Below are 22,759 nucleotides of genomic sequence, written 5' to 3' on the forward strand. Positions count from 1 at the left end.
TTTCCTGTGGCCGCGCGTGCGCAGATGGAGCGCTCTGCTGCCCGGGGCTTCAGGAAAATGGCCGCGGGATTCCGCGCGTGCGCAGATGGAGATCGCGGCGGCCATTTTCCTGAAGCCCCGGGCAGCAGAGCGCTCCATCTGCGCACGCGCAGCCACAGGAAAGATGGCCGCGCCCACCGGTAAACGGCGAATAGCGAAGACCGCGCTGTTTTGAATCTCCTGGGCAGTGGATCTTCTCTTTGGACATGCGCACACCACTACGCCACCAACGTAATGATGAGCCTGATCTGGGGGAGAAACAGCGCTGTGACCACGCCCATCTGACCTGACCAACTTGAGTGACAGGACAAAACAGCCACTTCACAAAGGTATTTCGGCAGCCTAACGGGGGTGTAAAGGCACCGAAAAGGCACTAATGTAAAGCCCAGCTCTGCCCCTATTTCACACTATTTTTATCTAATTTTTAAAAAATGGGGTGATAGGTTCCCTTTAAATCCCCCTAAATGTCAATTTTAAAAGCAAATCACATTTATTTATGTGTAAAATCTTGGTGCTGCAAATACATATGATTATGCCATATGTGTACACAACATGTTTATTGTGGCGATGTGCTGCTGATAGCAATGATTTTTATGGAGTTTAAAAATGATTGCAATTAACGAATGAACATTTTACTTGTTCATTGTGTATTGATCTACTTGTTTAGACAGATAATCAGGAACAAGTTTGCTTTGGGCCTTAAGAATAGTGATTTATCTCTATTGACTAAATACCGACAGACTTACAGTCTAAAAAAGCTTGATACAAATTTAACAGTACAGCAATGGTACATACGTGAGGCATGGGGCTGTCATGGCATTTTGTAATGACACCTTCCCTGCGAAAGAATGTTTTGGCAAGAAAATACATGCATTGGACTGTGGCATTTTGCCATTTGTATTATGTATTATAAATACTTTTGGAGAATTTTACACCCAGGAGAGCTGACATTCTAGTGTAAGCTTGGTAAAAATGTCTGAAAATTAAACATAAGAAAAACTGCACCCTATAAAACAACATTTATAAGGTGGCTGAAGCAACAGCACAAACACTGCACATCTGACGTTGTCATGTTGGCTTCCATCATATCCATAAACTTTGTGTTGCCGCACTCATCATATATCAGGACCAGAAGACATCAAGGCTGCATATATTTTTGGCATTTAGTTCTAATCCACATCTGCCTTGTACATCATGAATGATGGAGATGATGGTCCACATACACAAAACTGACTAATGGCCCCTGCTTGTCCTATATTTTTTGACACACATCTCTTCTTTACATCTATAGCCACATAAAATTGGCATTCCCACCTATGACCACATAAAAGTTACATCCCCTATACGCAGTAGCGTAGCTACTGGGGGGACAGAGGGGGCCTTTGCCCCAGGCCCCTTCACATGAAGGGGCCCACTGGGAGCCATCACTGCCACTTCAGTGATGAGGCACAACACAGCACAGGAGGAGAACAGTACAATGCCTGCTCCCGTGCCTGACACAGATCTGCACGCTGGTAGCACAGTGGCCAGTTGCAGAATCTCCCTCCTGCACTGTATTGTGCTGACTGATCTCAGGAGCTTCTCCCAGGCTGCAGTTTTCTTCACTCCGTGCAAGCTGGGATTGGCTCAGGACAGGCACGCTGGGTCCTAGTGCCCGCCTGCATTTCACTCCGATACTTCCTGTTCCTGCTGCAACCTTAATCTTTAAGTGGGTATAAAATGTATTTTATTGATAGACATGTCATATCACTGGGGGGTAAATGTGAGAGGATGGGGATGTTGTTGTCATGTCGGTCTAGGCCAGATAGAAAATAAGAGAAAACTGAACGATTCCAAAAGAAGGAATGTCAGCTGTAAATTACTATCTATAACTGTACTGTGATCTCCTATATGGTCTGCAGAACTGGTATCTACCACTATATGGTCTCCATATAGGAATATCAGTGTTCGTTTTTATATATATATATATATATATATATATATATATATATATATATATATATATATATATTTTCAATCATCTGGTGATTTTCCCCTATACTCACAATTAAGGTGCACCACGTAGCTGTAGTCAGGATTACCTAGTTAGTGGTCCACTCAGATTTTTCACCCCCCTAAGCTGAAACCCTAGCTACGCCTCTGCCTATACCAGCATACACTGGCATGCAAAAGGGTAACAATGTTGTGAACATTTGACGTTCAGGCTCCATATTTCACCATACACCACTGTTTCTAACGTGAGACAACCATTATTTTATAATAATAATTATAATAATAATCTTTATTTATATAGCGCCAACATATTCCGCAGCGCTTTACAGTTTAACAGTTTCAAACAAAGCAGTCATAGGTAACAACTTTAACAATACAGTAATAAAGCACAATAAGACGACCCTGCTCGTGAGAGCTTACAATCTACAATGAGGTGGGGAGATACAAAGTACAGGTGTGTATTTACAATGAAGTATTTACAATGATGGTCCAGCCATCTTCAGGGAGTGGGAGATAGATGGAGATAGTGAAAGGGCTACACACACACACACACAAACATAAAATGAGTTTGATTAGGGAACGTGATAAGCCGTTCTGAACAAATGAGTTTTGAGCGAGCGCCTAAAACTATGCAAGTTGTGGCTGGTCCTAATATCTTGGGGTAGAGCATTCCAGAGGATTGGTGCAGCACGGGAGAAGTCTTGGAGTTGGGAGGTACGGATTAGTGCAGAGGTTAGTCGAAAGTCATTTGCAGAGCGCAGTGGTCGGCTAGGCCGATATACAGAAATGAGGGATGAGATGTAAGGGGGTGTCGCACTGTGCAGAGCTTTGTGGGTGAGAACAAGTACTTTGAATTGTATCCTGTAATGAATGGGCAGCCAGTGTAACGACTGGCGAAGAGCGGACACGTCCGAGTAACGATTAGCCAGATGGACGACCCTGGCTGCCGCATTAAGGATAGACTGGAGAGGGAAAAGTCGAGTTAGGGGGAGGCCAATTAATAGAGCATTGCAGTAGTCCAGGTGGGAGTGGATTAGGGCAACAGTGAGAGTTTTTGTCGTCTCCATGGTGAGAAAAGGGCGGATTCTAGAGATGTTCTTTAGGTGTAAGCGGCACGAGCGGGTAAGAGATTGTATGTGGGAGGTGAAGGAGAGATTGGAGTCAAACATAACACCCAGACAGCGTGCCTGCTGCCGGGGTGTTATTATGGTGCCACCCGCGGAGAGGGAAATGTCAGATTTAGGGAGGTTAGTAGAAGGCGGGAGCAGAAGTTCAGTTTTGGAGAGGTTGAGTTTCAGATAGAGAGCGGACATGATGTTGGAGACTGCAGACAAGACAAACAGTCAGTGGCGTTCTGTAGTACAGCGGGGGTAAGGTCAGGGGATGACGTGTATAGTTGTGTGTCATCAGCATAAAGATGGTACTGAAAGCCAAATCTGCTGATGGTCTGTCCAATTGGGGCTGTGTAGAGGGAGAAGAGAAGGGGGCCAAGGACTGAGCCCTGAGGTACCCCGACAGTGAGAGGAAGAGGAGATGAGGAGGAGATTTTATAGACAATCATCTTGGCTATCTGATACATAAATTTGACTTGCAACTATTTAGCATGTGAAGATATGATTTTGTATGTCCACCTTTGGCTTTAAACACTGCCTGAATCCTTCTGGGGCATGCTTGCAATCAGATTCAAGCATGTTTCGATAAAAATCTGATCCCAGGTCTCTTCTACACTTTCACAAAGTTGGTGCATGCTGGTCGACTCGCTTGAGTATGTACAGTTTTTTCTTTAACGCTACCCACAAGGGTTTGATTGGGTGGAGGTCTGGGGACTGTGGGAGCCAATTCTGCACCTCTACTTAATTATCATTGAATCATTTCTTTGCTAATCTCTATGAATGCTTTGGGTCATGGTCCTGCTGGAACACTATGTCGTCCTATTCATATCCATAGTAATCGAGTGTACAAAGTAACTCATCTTGTAGAATACTCACATACAGCTCAGCATTGACACCACCAACGATCCTATCTTGGTATCCAATGCCTTTGGCTGTGAAACAACCCCATATCATCAGGCTTCTTCCACAAAACTTGATAGTTCCTTCAATTTCTAGATCCATTAGCCCCATTTCTTCCAGACCCTTTTGCATCCATCAGAGCCAAGTCTATTGATTTTTATCTCATCGCTCCAAATCACCCGTTTCTTCAATTTTTCACTTTTCTGTTAACTCGAGCTGACACTTCTAATGACGATATTGAAGTCAAGACTTCTTCACCTTTTTTTGAGCCATTCCAGACTTGTATAAAGTACGTCGCATAGTGTTTGCATGGATGTCTGTGATCTTACCATTATGTAGCATACGAGCCACCTCCACTGTCGTGTTTGTCATGCCAGAACTGATAGACTTTGTGATGAGCCAACTTGTTGACTCCAATATTTTGCCTTGATGTTGACCTCTTGGCTTTTGAATGGATGAACGGACATCATTTCGTATTCTTCCAACTGTCATGGCACTCACATGATGCACTTTGTCAATTTTCTTGGCCGAAAGACTGCTACTGATGAGCTGGATGATGCTGTTTCTCTTTTCTTAGGAAACATTCATGGCTGCTCCTCGATTTGAACCAGTGGCCTTTCACTTGGGAATCAACCTAATAACATACTGAACTATTAGGGAATGTGACAACAGATTGTATTTTCTAGTACACAGGAATAGATTTTTCTACCACATTTTTCCACCACACTCATGTGATGCTCCCGCTAAATGTTGATGTCAGTAAATGGGAGGAAGCCCTGACTAAGGAGGAGCGATAAAGGTTCACAAGATGAGCATCTCAATCTTTTTCTACCTCCATTGGCCCATTAACAAAAGGCTATCCAGTAATGGACAACACTTTTAATGTGCTTACATGTGCTGCTCCACTACTATCCCTGTGTCAGTAACTCATCAATGCTAAGTGTGAAGGGAGCTGGCTATTCATTTCAATAGATAAGCCAACTCAATTATAATGCTATGACATTGTCTATGACAAAGAAAGGTGACAACTTAGCCATTAAAATAGTCAGCTACCCCCTTCACATGCAGTACTGGTGATTTGTTGAGCCCCTTCCTTCAGTATGAAAAATAGGGTTGCAAGTTAAGCTGCTGAACTTGTAACCAGGAAGAGAAACCTTAAAATTAATGATGCTATGACAATGGAAGCATATTTGTATGTTTTATAGCTTACTATTTAGAACACATTTAAGTATACTTTGTTTAACTGGATAGCCCCTTCAAGAGAACAAAAATTATTACATATACAAAGGTGTGAGCGAAAGCTATGGTGTCTCAAGCTAAAATATGGCAAAGGGTTTCCTGCGTCCCATGAGCCATTTATAATACTGGTGACTGGAACTAAAGTTACAGTATTTTAGCGAGATAATCAAATAATCATTCAATGGTTATTAAAAATTATTCAAAATTTACTTTTAATAGTAAGGAGCTACCAGGAAGACATCACAAAATATAAAGAATATAACATGTCACTGTGTTTTAATCAGAACAGGTAGAAAACATATTCACTGTACAAAAAACGCATCAAAGACATTAACTAAAAGCACAAAAACAATAACAAATATATAAATGTATTTTCCTTCGTAAAATATTTATTGCAAATTTCAGATACCTGAAGCATATCAGCAATATTTGCATAAAATCCGTGTACGAGAATAAAAAAATATGGGAGAATGTCCTTAGTGTGGTGATCACCAGGCGATAATAACCACAGAGAGTGATAACCATACATTCATGTTTTCATAAGTTTAACAAAGCAAATCTGATTTCACAAAAGTTGAAACAGCCCACCTAAGAAAATTGTAATATTAATTACAAAAGTGCAATTATTTGCATTACATTAAGACTACACGTCGCCATGAGTTTTTTTTTAAGAGCAAAATCTATTTTAAAGTGTGAATTTTCGACAAGGATAGAAAATACTAAAATGGCCCATTTCTTCTTTCATTTTGGCTAAGACTATATGTGAATATTTCACTACTTGCATAACATCACACTTTACTAAATCGAGCCTCTAATGTATTCCAGCATCACGTTAGAATTAATAGTTCACCCGTTACAAGCGTAGGAAGCGTAGTCCCAGGTCTAAAAACAAAATCTCATAGCCACAAAGCGAGTATGTCCAAGGACACTGCACATTGGGTTGTTCATCTTGAAATAAAATACAATGTCACACTGTAGGTATCAAATACCTAAAATACAACATATAGGAGACGTACAGAAGGAATTGATAACGAATATTAACTTAGCAACTCATGTGTAAGTAATCGTCTATTATATGTGTAAATTAAAAAAAAAAATAAAATTGCAATCAACTATTACATGAAAAGATCCTAATATTTGAAAGTAGAGAAATGCAAAATTGCAAAATTTACTTTCAGAAATGATTTTATCCATTTTCTCTGATGTAACAGTTTAAACAAGAGAGCATTCTTGTTACGGTAAATGTATTTTTCATATTTGCTATTTATGTCATTGGCCATATACTGTACATACATTTCTTGCATCATTATTTTACAGGAATTCTCTGTACCACTTTGTTTTCGGTATAAATTAATCTTAAATAAGTCTGAAATTCTGTACTGATTAACTACCAAATATATCTTTACAGTGAGTGGAGCTCTTCTGACCAGGATCCAATACCTTTGTATAAGCATAATGTAAAATAATAAATAACCCTCAGAGGGCACTTAACGAATACTGTTTATACATTAGACTCAATAAAAAACAGTAACCAGTAAACTCCCATGTTCCCCACAAGTAATGACTGCAGGTTTCTATATTTATCACTTTGTCTATGCAAGAGATGTCTTCATATATAGGATATAGTCCTAAATAACAAAGCACCGACCATTTTGTACATAAATTATAGGGGTATTCTCATGTTATTAAATTGCTGTAGTTAGTTTGGCAGCATGAAAAAAAGTACATTTGCAGTTGACTTGCTTCTTCTACCTGCTATCATTCTCCTGCTGTGAGAGCTTTTGTCTTACATAATGTACAGCTTGATTCCATGGAGCTAGGTCCCCAGAGCCTTGCCAAGTGTGTGCAGTAGTTAAATTACAGAAGAAGCGTTAACTCGTAACTCGTAGTGATGAGCAAGTATGCTCGTTACTCGAGTTTCTCCGAGCATGCTCGGATGGTCTCCGAGTATTTTGGCGTGCTCAGAGATTTAGTTTATGTCAACCCAGCTGCATGATTTGCGGCTGCTAGGCAGCTTGAATACATGTGGGGATTGCCTGTTTGTTAGGCAATCAACACATGTAATCAAGCTGTCTAGCAGCCGCAAATCATGCACCTGTGCCGGCAAACTAAATCTCCGAGCACCCAAAAATACTCAATCACCCGAGCATGCTCAGAGAAACTCGAGTAACGAGCATACTCGCTCATCACTACTCGTAACATTTCAGTCAGTTCTCTCTAGCCCATGGATTGCTATGCAGCAGTTAGCTGCTCATCTCGCTCCCCTTCACTGAAAGCTCCTGACAGGGCTCTTATCAGTCCTGCAGAATTACACACATCAGCAGTTTTCTGAGTAGTTATCCTAATCAGAGTTCTCAGTTTTCTGAGCCATGTGGTTGTTCAAAGGCCCATTTATATCTATACGCAAACATAGTGATAAAACTATAGACTCAGAACAAATACAGACAGACCATGAACGTGTGGTAGCTGTAGCTACTCACCAGAACTATCACTCAAGGACGAGCATCCATCCCCCAAGTAAACTTATTGGTATTTATTATTGGACTTAAAAATTATATGGTGTTAGAGAGTTATGCTGAAGCTTTGCTATGATATGTCATTTTGTAAAGGGAATCTGTAACCATGTTTTTGCCACATAGTCTGATAGTAACATAATCTAGCAACAGAGACCCTGACACCAGTGATGTGTCACTTACTAGGCTGCTTAATGTAGCATTGATTCTATCAAAGTTTTATGAGCAGGAGAGTATCAACAGAGGACTTGTAAACTTGCAGCCACACAATCCTCCATATTCAGGAGCTCAGAAAGCTTCCAATCAATGGTGTGGCTGGCATTATACAGGATGCAGCATTCAGAGAACTGACAGATCAACACCAGATCAAACAGTGATTCTATCAAAAGTACAGCAAGCAGACCAGTAACTTATACATTACAGAAACTAGGGTTTCTGCCCCTACATCATGCCGCTGTCAAAAAACCTGGGGTCAGATTCCTGTTAATTGTCACTGGGTGTATTCCCCATCTGCTGTTACTCTATCAGAGATGATTTAGTAAACACTTAACAATTTCTAATGAGCCAGCAAAGAGGTCCAAATAATCCATGTGAACACTTTTGGCTCAGATGTTCTGATGAGCAGGCTCACGCATAGAAGGCATATGCAGTAAGAAGTTTTCCTGGAACCTTAGTTGGGTTTTTAGGTACTCCACTACTACATTACATTAATTCACCAATAAATTTACCTTTAAATATTAAAGCTGACTTTCTGCATTTTCTTAAGTAACAATTGGTCATAACTAGTACAAAATCTGCCATATACCTAAAGCATACTGCTTCGTTAGTATATCAATCTGGACAAAAGAAGTTGTCAGGGGTTTCAAAAAAGTAATATAAATTGTTATCAAATGAAAAAAAAAAAGTAATGTCATGCCTTACATTCATGTGACTGTCCTCAGTGGTGAGGCTCGCATGTACGGCACCAGACCACTAAAGCCAACAACTGACTGCAGCAGTCACATGATATCACTGCTGCCGCACTACTGCTAAACAAGGGACGTGGAGGACCCCAGAGCTTCAATGTTCAAACAGCAGTTTCTGGGGTTAGGAAACTATTTTAAGATTCTATGAAACCCCCCAATACTAAAAGAGAACATTTCATGTGCTTGCACTATCACAGTAACCATCACTGACATGTACCTAGCTTGCATTAGTTGTGTGCGCACTAATCCTAACGCCAATTATCTGATAACACATTAGAGGTTTACATTGACAGACAATAAAGTACAATAAAGTACAGTACTTAGGAGACTTCCATTTCCAAATGCTTCTTTACTTGAGACCTAGAAAGTGAAGCCAGTGCAATACTGATGGCAACTTCGCATTATGAAACAGAATCTCAATTGCAAAATCCAAAAATACTTAGAATAAAAAAATATATCGTCTTACGCATGGATACTCTTGATGTGTGATACAGAATCCAACTGAGCATATTGGTGGCTTTTAGCACAAGTTTCAGTTTTTTATTTAAACATATTTTACATGATATAAAAATATTAATCACAGTGCACCTTTACATTGCTATTGCTATAAACAGAAATGCTGCACAATATTTTTAGTGGAAATAAATTATATAGTCAATATCTTGATAAAAAAAAAAAAAATCACAGGAAAACCATGGACTTGCTTTGTCATTGCACAAGACCCATCAAGTCCTTAAAAAAAATAAAATCTTGGTCGATTTTTCACTTCGGGTCCCATTTTACATACTGTACAATGAACATGTCCGTGCTCCACATGCGGCTTCCAATGCAAACATGGATCCAAAAGTTAGAATAAAATTAAGAGTTCCTTCTTTGTAGAGGCAAAATAATCATGTGCTCTGTGGCCCTTAGTTCATATGTGGTATTTTCCAAAATGTGGGTACACAGCGGCAAACTTCTTCACTATAGTAAAAACCAGGGTCACAGCGTTTCAGTCGAGGTGGACAGGGTGGTCTGCTACAGCTAGAAGAGAAAACAAAAATGAGTCCCGAATTATAAGTGGAGTCAACCATATTCTTATAATTTCCAGTCATATAATAAGTTCTACAGGACATTAGCAACCGGACCATATAGTAACCAGTGAGCTTTTCCATGAAAAGTTATTACTGGTTATTACTAGGGTTGAGCGAAACGGATCGTTCATTTTCATAAGTCGCCGACTTTTGGTAAAGTCAGCGTCTCATGAAACCCGACCCGATCCTTGTGTGGGGTCGGCCATGCGGTACGCGATCTTGGCGCCAAAGTCGCGTTTCATATGACGCGTTTAGCGCCATTTTTACAGCCAATGAAGGAGCGTGGGCAGAGTGATGACATAGGGGTTAGGGCGTGCACACCTATCATCATTTTATCGCTCGTGCGCAGTAGCGATTTGGAATGTGTAAAACGAAATTTTCTGTGCTGGGATGGAGGGAGAGAGAGAGAGAGAGAGAGAGAGAGGAGAGAGAAAAAAAAAAAATCCCCATTGACGTGCATAGGGTTTCGTGTTCCGGCCGATCCTCGACTTTGCGCAGTAATCGGCCGATTTCGCCCGACTCGACTTTTCCAACAGTCGGGTTTCGTGAAACATGACTCGACCCTAAAAAAGTCAAGGTCGCTCAACCCTAGTTATTACCCTTAACTCCTTCATGACATGGAGCTTTCCCGTTTTCATTTTTTTTCCCATCACCATAGTCATATGAGGGCTTGATTTCTGATTTCTGCGGAATGAGTTGTACTTTTGAATGATACTATCCATTCTTCCATATTGTGTACTGGAAAAAGGCACAAAAATTTGATGTGCGCTGAAACTGCAATAAAACTACAATTTCACAGCTGTTTTTGTTTTTTTTTTATTCACTTTTTCACTATATGGTAAAACTGACCTAGCAATATGATTCTACAGGTCAGTATAAGATCAAAAATACCATATATTTAAAGGGTTATTTTTATTGAAGTGGTGAAAAAAAATTGGAAGACTGTAAAAAAAACCCTTTGCTTTGTTTTGTCGCCATTTTAAGGGACCCGTTATGTTTTAATTGTTCAGGATATGGGCTGTGTGAGGGCTTCTCTTTTTTGCCCCAGCTGACGCTTTTTACTGATACCATTTTGGGGTAGAGACAATGTTTTGATCACCTCTTATGGTATTATATTGCAATGTTGTGACCATTTACCAATCAGATTAATTTATTTTATATTTTGATAGCTCAGACTTTACCAAATATGTATATTTTTTAAGAAAGCTTTATTTTTAATGAGGCAAAATGGGGGTGATTTGAAAATATGTCCTTTTTCATATTTTTTACATCTATTTTTTTCACTTTACACTGGATTTAATAGTCTCCTCAGGGGACTTGAAGCTGCGATCGTCTGATTGCTTGTGCTATGTATAGTTAAAATCATGATCTTCAATTAATGCCAGCCACCGTAATGACAGGATAGACACAGGGTCATCAGAAGACCCCCCCCCCGCTGTCATGACAACCCATCAGGGCCTCGTGATCATGTCACAGGCCCGCCAATGGGAGCGCAGAACATGGCTTCCCCCAGCCAGCACGTGTTAAATGCCGCTGTCAGAGAGGCACATTATGGCTGATTAAATCAGCCATCATGTGAGGGGAAAGATGCGGGTTTGGTGTGTGAACCCACAACAAAATAAGGGACATGACAATTGAAATTTCATAACGGTTCAAAAAAGAGAAAAGCTAGGTGTCGATAATGAGTATTCGGTAATTCTGTGATGTTGCAGATTTTCTGCAGTATTTCTGCACCTATTAGGTATATTAAGTTACTTGCTTTTTTAAAAATGTGTTTTTATTACACTATTAGGTTTTTAACACTGCATTTTTTTAAATCTCTTTGTGGTCTGTTTTGTTGTTACTATTGTTACTATTTGTTGCTTTTTTTAAAAACTTTCCGGTATTAGGTTTTGACAAAACTTTATTGATATAGTCATGTGCATATTACATGCTTTTTTAGTGTTTTTATAGCAGAAAAGCAATAAAAACGCATTTGCGTTTTTTCCTGTGGATTTCACGCATCTAATGCAATTCTATGGGGAAGATCCACAAATTAAACTTAGCGTACCCACAAAAGAACTTGATATGTTACGGACTTCAAATATGCACTGCAGCTCAGTTTACACTTTGTGAATGATATACCTATAGTGCATGGCATAATTATACCGCCAAACCAATACCAAATTCTAAACTACAACTGTTAAAAATCCCCGGGAGGCTGTAGAGGTTGGGTTCATGCTAGAATTTGTAGTTTTCCCAAATTCCTTAAAAGGATTGTCTCAATTGTGAAAATCCCGTTACTAGCTGAAGTTTGCTATAAAAAAAATGACAAATCACGCTTTTCTCACTATCCCTAGGTCCACAAGTGAGTCTGTGCGTCTGCACCAGGTGCTTGACATTGGCTGCAACACTGATATCACGTCGACAGTGCGGCAATCAATCACTGAGGTCAGTGGCCCTAAGCCAAGGTAAGTGGCCCTAAAGGTACCGTTACACTAAGCAACTTACCAGCGATCGCGACCAGCGACGTGATCGCTGGTAAGTTGCTGTGTGGTCGCTGGGGAGCTGTCACACAGACAGCTCTCTCCAGCGACCAAGCGACTTCGGCATCGCTGAAACTGTCTTCAGCGATGCCGAAGTCCCCATGTAAAAAAAAAAAAAAACACTACATACGCACCTTCTGTCGTCCTTCATGTCCCTCGGCGCTTGCCGCACTGACTGTGTCTCAGCGCCGGCCGGCCGTAACAGCGGTGCCCAGCGGTGAACCGCTGTTACTGCAGGTTCACCGCTGGGCTCTGCTTTACGGCCGGACGGCGCTGAGACAGTCAGTACGGCAAGCTCCAGGGGACGTGACGGACAACAGACGGTGAGTATGTAGTGTTTTTTTTTTACTTTTACCATGGTATCCATGGTAAATATCGGGTTACTAAGCGCGGCCCTGCGCTTAGTAACCCGATGTTTACCATGGATACCAGTGAAGACATCGCTGGATCGGCGTCACACACGGCGATCCAGCGGTGTCAGCGGGAGAGTTGCGATGAAAGAAAGTTCGTCCACTCTCCCTGCAACCAGCGATATCCCAGCAGGATCCAGATCGCTGCTGCGTGCCAAACATAGCGATATCGCTATGCAGGACGCTGCAACGTCACGGATCGCTGGCGATATCGCCTAGTGTGACGGTACCCTAAGGTCTGTCTACATCATTAGGTCCACTGTTGTGAATTCTGCTCTTGGGTTCCCTCCGGTGGTTGTTGATAGTAATGCAGTTGTCCCTGGGTTGCAATCCTGGGCAGGTGTCCCTGCTGATTGCAGCTCTGACTGGGATATTTAGGTGTGCAGGATTCATTAGCCCTTGCCAGTTGTCCATTGTTCTTGGAGGTTTTGCATCTCTGTCTGGTTCCTCCTGCCCTGCTGCCAAATCAGCTAAGATAAGTGTCTGGTTTTGTTTCTGCAGCACACATGCTGTGTGCTTTACAATTCAGTACTATTCAATGTTTTTTCTTGTCCAGCTTAGACTGTGTTTGGATATTTCAGTCAAGTTGGATTCTCAGGAGATGCAGATATACATTCCATGTCTTTAGTTAGATGGTGGAAATTTTGTATTATCCGCTGTGGATATTTTTAGGGTTTTAATACTGACCGCTTAGTATTCTGTCCTATCCTTTCCTATTTAGCTAGCGTGGCCTCTTTTGCTAAATCCTGATTTCTGCCTGCGTGTGTCTTTCCTCTAATACTCACAGTCAATATTTGTGGGGGGCTGCCTATCCTTTGGGGTTCTGCTCTGAGGCAAGATAGAATTCCCATTTCCATCTATAGGGGTATTTAGTCCTCCGGCTGTGTCGAGGTGTCTAGGATGTGTTAGGTACACCCCACGGCTACTTCTAGTTGCGGTGACAGTTTAGGGTTTGCGGTCAGTACAGGTTCCACCTACTCCTGAGAAAGTCTCATGCGGCTCCAAGGTCACCGGATCATAACAGTCCACTGACCACAGACAGGGATAGTCTGAAAAGGGACAACCTCTTTAAGAGCTGAGTCACACCCATTTCCATTCTTCAAAAGTTGGGAGGAAATCTAGCCTGTGCTATATATATTGTCATAACAATATACCAGATTGCATTTGTAAATATTTATAGAGATATACGCATTGTACAGTGTAAAGATCTGAATTTGTGGGATGCAATAATCACCTAGGTAGGTTAACAATGCAACTATTTTTTATTCCTTATGTCCATGGTTTTACAACAACTCCGGTAAATGGCCAAAATACATTGCCCCGAGTGTTATGGTCTGGTGATGTAGGAGCGACATGCGACTAGCTCTGAGCAGGTGGTAACTATACAGACCGCAGTTCCTGATCTTAACACAGACACTAGCAGTAGCCGTGGGATGTTCCTGTCACTCCCTGGACACCTCGTCACAGCCGGAGAACTAGCTACCCCTAAAGGTAGAAACAGGAAAGCTATCTTGCCTCAGAGGAAATCCCCAAAGGATAGGACAGCCCCCCACAAATAATGACTGTGAGAGGAGAAGGAAATGACATACGTAGTATGAAACAAGATTTAGCAAAGGAGGCCACTTCTAGCTAGATAGAATTAGTACAGGACAGAACACTGTGTGGTCAGTAATAAAAACTAGAAAAAGTCCACCGCAGAGAAATGCAAAAATCTCCACACCTGACTAAAGGTGTGGAGGGCAAACTCTGCTGCCCAGAGCTTCCAGCTTAGCTGAATAGGTTCATACTGATAAGCTGGACAAATGAGCAAAACATAGAAAGTGCTGAACAACAAAGTCCACAACAAGTGAACTGCAAAAGGACAAGCAAGGACTTAGCTTTGCTGAACTGGTCAGAGTGTCAGGGAAATCCAAAGAGCCGTGACTCCAGGCTGGAACAATTGACAACTGGCATTGAATGAGGGAACAGGCCAGACTAATATAGCCGAGCCAGAAAGACGATCAGTGAAAACAGCTGCTGATGCTAAATCCCAGAAGCAGCCATACCACTCAAAACCACAGGAGGGAGCCCAAGAACAGAATTCACAAAAATGCCACTTACAACCACCGGAGGGAGCCCAAGAGCGGAATTCACAACAGTACCCCCCCTTGAGGAGGGGTCACCGAACCCTCACCAGAGCCCCCAGACCGATCAGGACGAGCCAAATGAAAAGCACGAACCAAATTGGCGGCATGGACATCGGAGGCAACCACCCAAGAATTATCCTCTTGGCCATAACCCTTCCACTTGACAAGATACTGAAGCCTCCGCCTCGAAAAACGAGAATCCAACATTTTCTCAACCACATATTCCAACTCCCCCTCAATCAACACCGGGGCAGGAGGATCAACAGATGGAACAACGGGTACCACATATCTCCGCAACAAAGATCTATGGAAAACATTGTGGATGGCAAAAGAGGCTGGAAGGGCCAAACGAAAAGACACTGGATTGATAATCTCAGAAATCTTATAAGGACCAAAAAACCGAGGCTTGAACTTAGGGGAAGAAACCTTCATAGGAACATGACGAGAGGATAACCAGACCAAATCCCCCACACGAAGCCGAGGACCAACACACCGACGGCGGTTAGCAAAACGCTGAGCCTTTTCCTGAGACAACGTCAAATTGTCTACCACATGAGTCCAAATCTGCTGTAACCTGTCCATCACGGAATCTACACCAGGACAATCAGAAGGCTCAACCTGCCCTGAAGAAAAACGAGGATGGAAACCAAAATTACAAAAGAAAGGCGAAATCAAAGTAGCCGAAATGGCCCGATTATTAAGGGCAAACTCGGCCAACGGCAAGAAAGCCACCCAATCATCCTGATCAGCAGACACAAAGCATCTCAAATAGGTTTCCAAGGTTTGATTAGTTCGCTCAGTTTGGCCATTTGTCTGAGGATGGCACGCCGAAGAAAAAGACAAATTAATGCCCATCTTAGCACAAAAGGCCAGCCAAAACCTGGAAACAAACTGGGAACCACACAATATTCTCCGGAATGCCATGTGGTGTGAATTAGACTTTTTGGCTCCCTCTTGTGGTCACTAGTGGTATGACTCTGGGATTGTCTTTTTTCTGTTTGACACTCACCTGGGTCGTTAGTCCAGGGGTGTCGCTATATTAACTTCCTGGATCCTTAGTCCAGTGCCTGGCATCGTTGTAATCAGATCCTTCTGTTGCTCCTGTCTGCTGGTCCTGGCTCTTGCAAAATTAAGCTAAGTCTTGCTTCTTTGTTTTTTGAGTTACTTGCTTTGCTACTATTTTTGTCCAGCTTGTACTAAATGTGATTTCTGACCTTGCTGGAAGCTCTAGGGGGCTGGTGTTCTCCCCCCGGCCGTTAGACGGTTCGGGGGTTCTTGAATATCCAGCGTGGATATTTTAATAGGGTTTTTGCTGACCATATAAATCATCTTACTATATTCTGCTATTAGCTAGTGGGCCTCTCTTTGCTAAATACCTAGCTCATTCTTATGTTTGTCTTTTCCTCTTACCTCACCGTTATTATTTGTTGGGGGCTTGTATCCAACTTTTGGGGTCTTTTCTCTGGAGGCAAGAAAGGTCTTTCTTTTCCCTTCTAGGGTTAGTTAGTTCTCCGGCTGGCGCGAGACGTCTAGAAGCAACGTAGGCACGTTCCCCGGCTACTTCTATTTGTGGTGCTAGGATTAGATATATGGTCAGCCCAGTTACCACTGCCCTATGAGCTGGGTTTTTGTGTTTGCAGACTTGGTATTTATTCCTGAGACCCTCTGCCATTGGGGTCATAACAGTATGCCAGGCCAACATTGAATGTTTAATGCATTGCAGAAGTGGGATATAAGAAAGGAAATTCTGAATTTTTTTTTTTCCTCTCTTCCTCCCCTTTACCTTTGAGTGGCTTGAGCTTGCTGCAGACATGGATGTCCAGACCTTGATTACAAGTGTGGACCAGCTTGCTGCTCGTGTGCAAAGCATACAAGATTTTGTTACCAGTAGTCCTATGTCTGAACCTAAAATACCTATTCCTGAACTGTTTTCTAGAGACCGATTTAAGTTTAGGAATTTCAGGGATAATTGTAAATTGTTTCTATCTCTGAGACCCCGTTCATCTGGAGACTCAGTTCAGCAAGTTAAAATTGTTATCTCTTTTTTACGGGGCGACCCTCATGATTGGGCTTTCTCGCTAGCTCCAGGAGATCCGGCATTGGCAAATATTGATGCGTTTTTTCTGGCGCTCGGATTGCTTTACGAGGAACCCAATCTTGAGGTTCAGGCAGAAAAAGCCTTGCTGGCTATTTCTCAGGGCCAGGATGAAGCTGAAGTGTATTGCCAAAAATTTCGGAAATGGTCTGTGCTTACTCAGTGGAATGAGTGTGCTCTGGCAGCAAACTTCAGAAATGGTTTTTCTGAAGCCATTAAGAATGTGATGGTGGGTTTCTCCATTCCTACAAGTCTGAATGATTCCATGGCGCTGGCTATTCAAATTGACCGGCGTTTGCGGGAGCGCAAAACCGCTAATCCTCTGGTGGTGTTGTCTAAACAAACACCTGATTTGATGCAATGTGATAGAATTCAGACCAGAAATGAGCGGAAAAATCATAGACGTCAGAATGGATTTGGTCGTTTTGGGTTTGCCATGGTTACAGACTCATAATCCAGTCTTGGATTGGAAGGCAATGTCTGTGTCAAGTTGGGGCTGTCAGGGTATTCATGGTGATTCCCCGCCGGTGTCTATTGCTTCCTCTACTCCTTCGGAAGATCCTGAGTATTTGTCTGATTATCAGGATGTGTTCAGCGAGTCCAGGTCCAGTGTTCTGCCTCCTCATAGGGACTGTGACTGTGCCATAGATTTGATTCCAGGTAGCAAATTTCCTAAGGGAAGACTATTTAATCTGTCTGTACCTGAGCATACCGCAATGCGTTCGTATATCAAGGAATCTCTGGAGAAGGGGCATATCCGTCCATCCTCTTCCCCTCTTGGTGCGGGATTCTTTTTTGTGGCCAAGAAGGACGGATCTTTGAGACCTTGTATTGACTATCGGCTTTTGAATAAAATCACTGTTAAATTTCAGTATCCTTTGCCTCTGTTGTCAGACTTGTTTGCCCGAATTAAAGGTGCTAAGTGGTTCACCAAGATAGATCTTCGTGGTGCGTACAACCTTGTGCGCATTAAGCAAGGAGATGGACCCAGTCAAGGTCCGTGCTATTCATGATTGGACTCAACCCACGTCAGTTAAGAGTCTTCAGAAGTTCTTGGGTTTTGCTAACTTCTACCGTCGTTTTATTGCTAATTTTTCTAGCATTGCTAAACCTTTGACGGATATGACCAAGAAAGGTTCTGATGTTGCTAACTGGGCTCCTGCAGCCGTGGAGGCTTTCCAGGAGTTGAAGCGCCGGTTTACTTCGGCGCCTGTTTTGTGCCAGCCTGATGTCTCACTTCTCTTTCAGGTTGAAGTGGATGCTTCTGAGATTGGGGCAGGGGCCGTTTTGTCGCAGAGAGGCCCTGGTTGCTCTGTGATGAGACCTTGTGCCTTTTTCTCGAGGAAGTTTTCGCCTGCTGAGCGGAATTATGATGTTGGCAATCGGGAGTTGTTGGCCATGAAGTGGGCATTTGAGGAGTGGCGTCATTGGCTCGAGGGTGCTAAGCATCGTGTGGTGGTCTTGACTGATCACAAAAATTTGATGTATCTCGAGTCTGCTAAACGCCTGAATCCTAGACAGGCCCGCTGGTCATTGTTTTTCTCCCGTTTTGACTTTGTGGTCTCGTATTTACCAGGTTTAAAGAATGTGAAGGCTGATGCTCTTTCAAGGAGCTTTGTGCCTGACTCTCCGGGAGTCGCAGAACCAGTTGGTATTCTTAAAGAGGGAGTTATCTTGTCAGCCATTTCTCCGGATTTGCGACGTGTGTTGCAGAGATTTCAGGCTGGTAGACCTGACTCTTGTCCACCTGACAGACTGTTTGTTCCTGATAAGTGGACCAGCAGAGTCATTTCCGAGGTTCATTCCTCGGTGTTGGCAGGGCATCCGGGAATTTTTGGCACCAGAGATCTGGTGGCTAGGTCCTTTTGGTGGCCTTCCTTGTCACGGGATGTGCGGTCGTTTGTGCAGTCCTGTGGGACTTGTGCTCGAGCTAAGCCTTGCTGTTCGCGTGCCAGCGGGTTGCTCTTGCCCTTGCCTGTCCCGAAGAGGCCTTGGACACACATTTCCATGGATTTCATTTCAGATCTCCCGGTGTCTCAGGGCATGTCTGTCATCTGGGTGGTATGTGATCGCTTTTCTAAGATGGTCCATTTGGTACCTTTGCCTAAGCTGCCTTCCTCTTCCGATCTGGTTCCTGTGTTCTTTCAGAATGTGGTTCGTTTACACGGCATTCCTGAGAATATTGTGTCTGACAGAGGATCCCAGTTTGTTTCCAGGTTCTGGCGATCCTTTTGTGCTAGGATGGGCATTGAGTTGTCGTTTTCGTCTGCCTTTCATCCTCAGACTAATGGACAAACGGAGCGAACTAATCAGACTCTGGAGGCTTATTTGAGGTGTTTTGTTTCTGCGGATCAGGATGATTGGGTGACCTTCTTGCCGTTGGCTGAGTTTGCCCTTAATAATCGGGCTAGTTCCGCTACATTGGTTTCGCCATTTTTCTGCAACTCTGGTTTCCATCCTCGTTTTTCCTCGGGACATGTGGAGCCTTCTGACTGTCCTGGGGTAGATTCTGTGGTGGATAGGTTGCAGCAGATCTGGAATCATGTGGTGGACAACTTAAAGTTGTCACAAGAGAAGGCTCAGCGTTTTGCCAACCGCCGCCGCGGTGTGGGTCCCCGACTTCGTGTTGGGGATTTGGTATGGCTGTCTTCTCGATTTGTTCCTATGAAGGTCTCCTCTCCTAAATTTAAGCCTCGCTTCATCGGTCCTTACAAGATATTGGAAATCCTTAATCCTGTGTCCTTTCGCTTGGATCTTCCTGTGTCGTTTGCCATTCACAACGTGTTCCATAGGTCTTTGTTGCGGCGGTACGTTGTACCTGTGGTTCCTTCTGTTGAGCCTCCTGCTCCGGTGTTGGTTGAGGGCGAGTTGGAGTACGTGGTGGAGAAGATCTTGGATTCTCGTCTCTCCAGGCGGAGGCTTCAGTATCTGGTCAAGTGGAAGGGCTATGGTCAGGAGGATAATTCCTGGGTGGTTGCCTCTGATGTGCATGCGGCCGATTTAGTTCGTGCCTTTCACGCTGCTCATCCTGATCGCCCTGGTGGTCTTGGTGAGGGTTCGGTGACCCCTCCTTAAGGGGGGGGTACTGTTGTTAATTAGACTTTTTGGCTCCCTCTTGTGGTCACTAGTGGTATGACTCTGGGATTGTCTTTTTTCTGTTTGGCACTCACCTGGGTCGTTAGTCCAGGGGTGTCGCTATATTAACTTCCTGGATCCTTAGTCCAGTGCCTGGCATCATTGTAATCAGATCCTTCTGTTGCTCCTGTCTGCTGGTCCTGGCTCTTGCAAAATTAAGCTAAGTCTTGCTTCTTTGTTTTTTGAGTTACTTGCTTTGCTACTATTTTTGTCCAGCTTGTACTAAATGTGATTTCTGACCTTGCTGGAAGCTCTAGGGGGCTGGTGTTCTCCCCCCGGCCGTTAGATGGTTCGGGGGTTCTTGAATATCCAGCATGGCTATTTTAATAGGGTTTTTGCTGACCATATAAATCATCTTACTATATTCTGCTATTAGCTAGTGGGCCTCTCTTTGCTAAATACCTAGCTCATTCTTATGTTTGTCTTTTCCTCTTACCTCACCGTTATTATTTGTTGGGGCTTGTATCCAACTTTTGGGGTCTTTTCTCTGGAGGCAAGAAAGGTCTTTCTTTTCCCTTCTAGGGTTAGTTAGTTCTCCGGCTGGCGCGAGACGTCTAGAACCAACGTAGGCACGTTCCCCGGCTACTTCTATTTGTGGTGCTAGGATTAGATATATGGTCAGCCCAGTTACCACTGCCCTATGAGCTGGGTTTTTGTGTTTGCAGACTTGGTATTTATTCCTGAGACCCTCTGCCATTGGGGTCATAACAGCCATGCAAACGAACCACATGCTGAAAAAACAATGGAACCAAATCAGAGGAGGAAGGCAATTTAGGCAAAGGCACCAAATGGACCATTTTAGAGAATTGGTCACAAACCACCCAGATAACAGACATCCTCTGGGACACAGGAAGGTCCGAAATAAAATCCATGGAAATATGCGTCCAAGGCCTCTCCGGGACAGGCAAAGGCAAAAGCAACCCACTAGCGTGGGAACAGCAAGGCTTAGCCCGGGCACAAGTCCCACAGGACTGCACAAAAGAACGCACATCCCGCGACAAGGAAGGCCACCAAAAGGACCTAGCAACCAAATCTCTGGTACCAAAAATCCCAGGATGACCGGCCAACACAGAACAATGGACCTCAGAAATTACCTTACTTGTCCATCTATCAGGAACAAACAGCTTCCCCACAGGACAGCGGTCAGATTTATCAGCCTGAAATTCCTGAAGCGCCTGCCGCAAATCAGGGGAGATGGCAGACAAAATCACCCCTTCCCTAAGAATGCCAACCGGCTCAAGGACTCCAGGAGAATCAGGCAAAAAACTCCTAGAGAGGGCATCCGCCTTAACATTCTTAGATCCCGGAAGATATGAGACCACAAAGTCAAAATGGGAGAAAAACAGGGACCACCGAGCCTGTCTAGGGTTCAGCCGCTTGGCCAACTCGAGGTAAATCAGATTCTTATGATCGGTCAAGACCACAATGCGGTGCTTGGCTCCCTCAAGCCAATGTCGCCACTCCTCAAATGCCCACTTCATAGCCAACAACTCCCGATTGCCGACATCATAATTGCGTTCCGCAGGCGAAAACTTTTGGGAAAAGAAGGCACATGGCTTCATCAAGGAACCATCAGAATTCCTCTGTGACAAAACGGCCCCTGCCCTAATCTCAGAAGCGTCAATCTCAACCTGAAAAGGAAAGAAACATCCGGTTGACGCAAGACAGGGGCAGAAGTAAATCGGCGTTTAAGCTCCTGAAAGGCCTCAACAGCCTCAGAAGACCAATTTGTCACATCAGCGCCTTTCTTTGTCAAATCGGTCAGGGGTTTAACCACACTAGAGAAGTTGGCAATGAAACGGCGATAAAAATTAGCAAAGCCCAAAAATTTCTGAAGGCTCTTCACAGATGTGGGTTGAATCCAGTCATGAATGGCTTGGACCTTAACAGGATCCATTTCTATAGATGAAGGAGAAAAAATAAACCCCAAAAGAGACCTTCTGAACTCCAAATAGGCACTTAGACCCCTTCACAAATAGAGCATTATCACGAAGGATCTGGAATACCATCCTGACCTGCTTCACATGAGACTCCCAATCATTGGAAAAAATCAAAATATCATCCAAATACACAATCAAGAATTTATCAAGATAATTGCGGAAAATATTATGCATAAAGGACTGAAATACAGAAGGAGCATTAGAAAGCCCGAAAGGCATCACCAGGTATTCAAAATGGCCTTCGGGTGTATTAAATGCAGTTTTCCATTCGTCACCCTGTTTAATACGAACAAGATTATATGCCCCTCGAAGGTCAATCTTGGTAAACCAACTAGCCCCCTTAATCCTAGCAAACAAATCAGAGAGCAAAGGTAAAGGGTATTGGAATTTGACCGTGATTTTATTAAGAAGGCGATAATCAATACAGGGTCTCAAGGAGCCATCCTTCTTGGCAACAAAAAAGAATCCCGCTCCCAATGGTGACAAAGACGGCCGAATATGCCCCTTCTCTAAAGACTCCTTGACATAGCTCCGCATAGCGGCATGCTCTGGCACAGACAGATTGAAAAGTCGGCCCTTAGGGAACTTACAGCCAGGAATCAAGTCAATAGCACAATCACAGTCCCTATGTGGAGGAAGGGAACTGGACTTGGGCTCATCGAATACATCCTGGAAATCTGACAAAAATTCAGAAC

At 43.3% G+C, this 22,759-nt stretch overlaps 1 protein-coding gene across 1 annotated transcript in view; it reads right to left on the reverse strand.

Annotated features, from left to right (window-relative positions):
- Positions 1–9,275: 9,275 nt before the first annotated feature.
- Positions 9,276–22,759, reverse strand: part of VEGFC (vascular endothelial growth factor C) — a 224,443-nt gene continuing 210,959 nt past the window's right edge. The window contains exon 7 of the mRNA XM_077279540.1: positions 9,276–9,783. Coding sequence (XP_077135655.1) covers positions 9,669–9,783 — 115 coding nt within the window. The 3' untranslated portion in view covers positions 9,276–9,668. The remainder of the gene's footprint in view (positions 9,784–22,759) is intronic.

Source organism: Ranitomeya variabilis, chromosome 1 (assembly GCF_051348905.1).
Source record: "Ranitomeya variabilis isolate aRanVar5 chromosome 1, aRanVar5.hap1, whole genome shotgun sequence".
Classification (NCBI taxonomy): Eukaryota; Metazoa; Chordata; class Amphibia; order Anura; family Dendrobatidae; genus Ranitomeya; species Ranitomeya variabilis.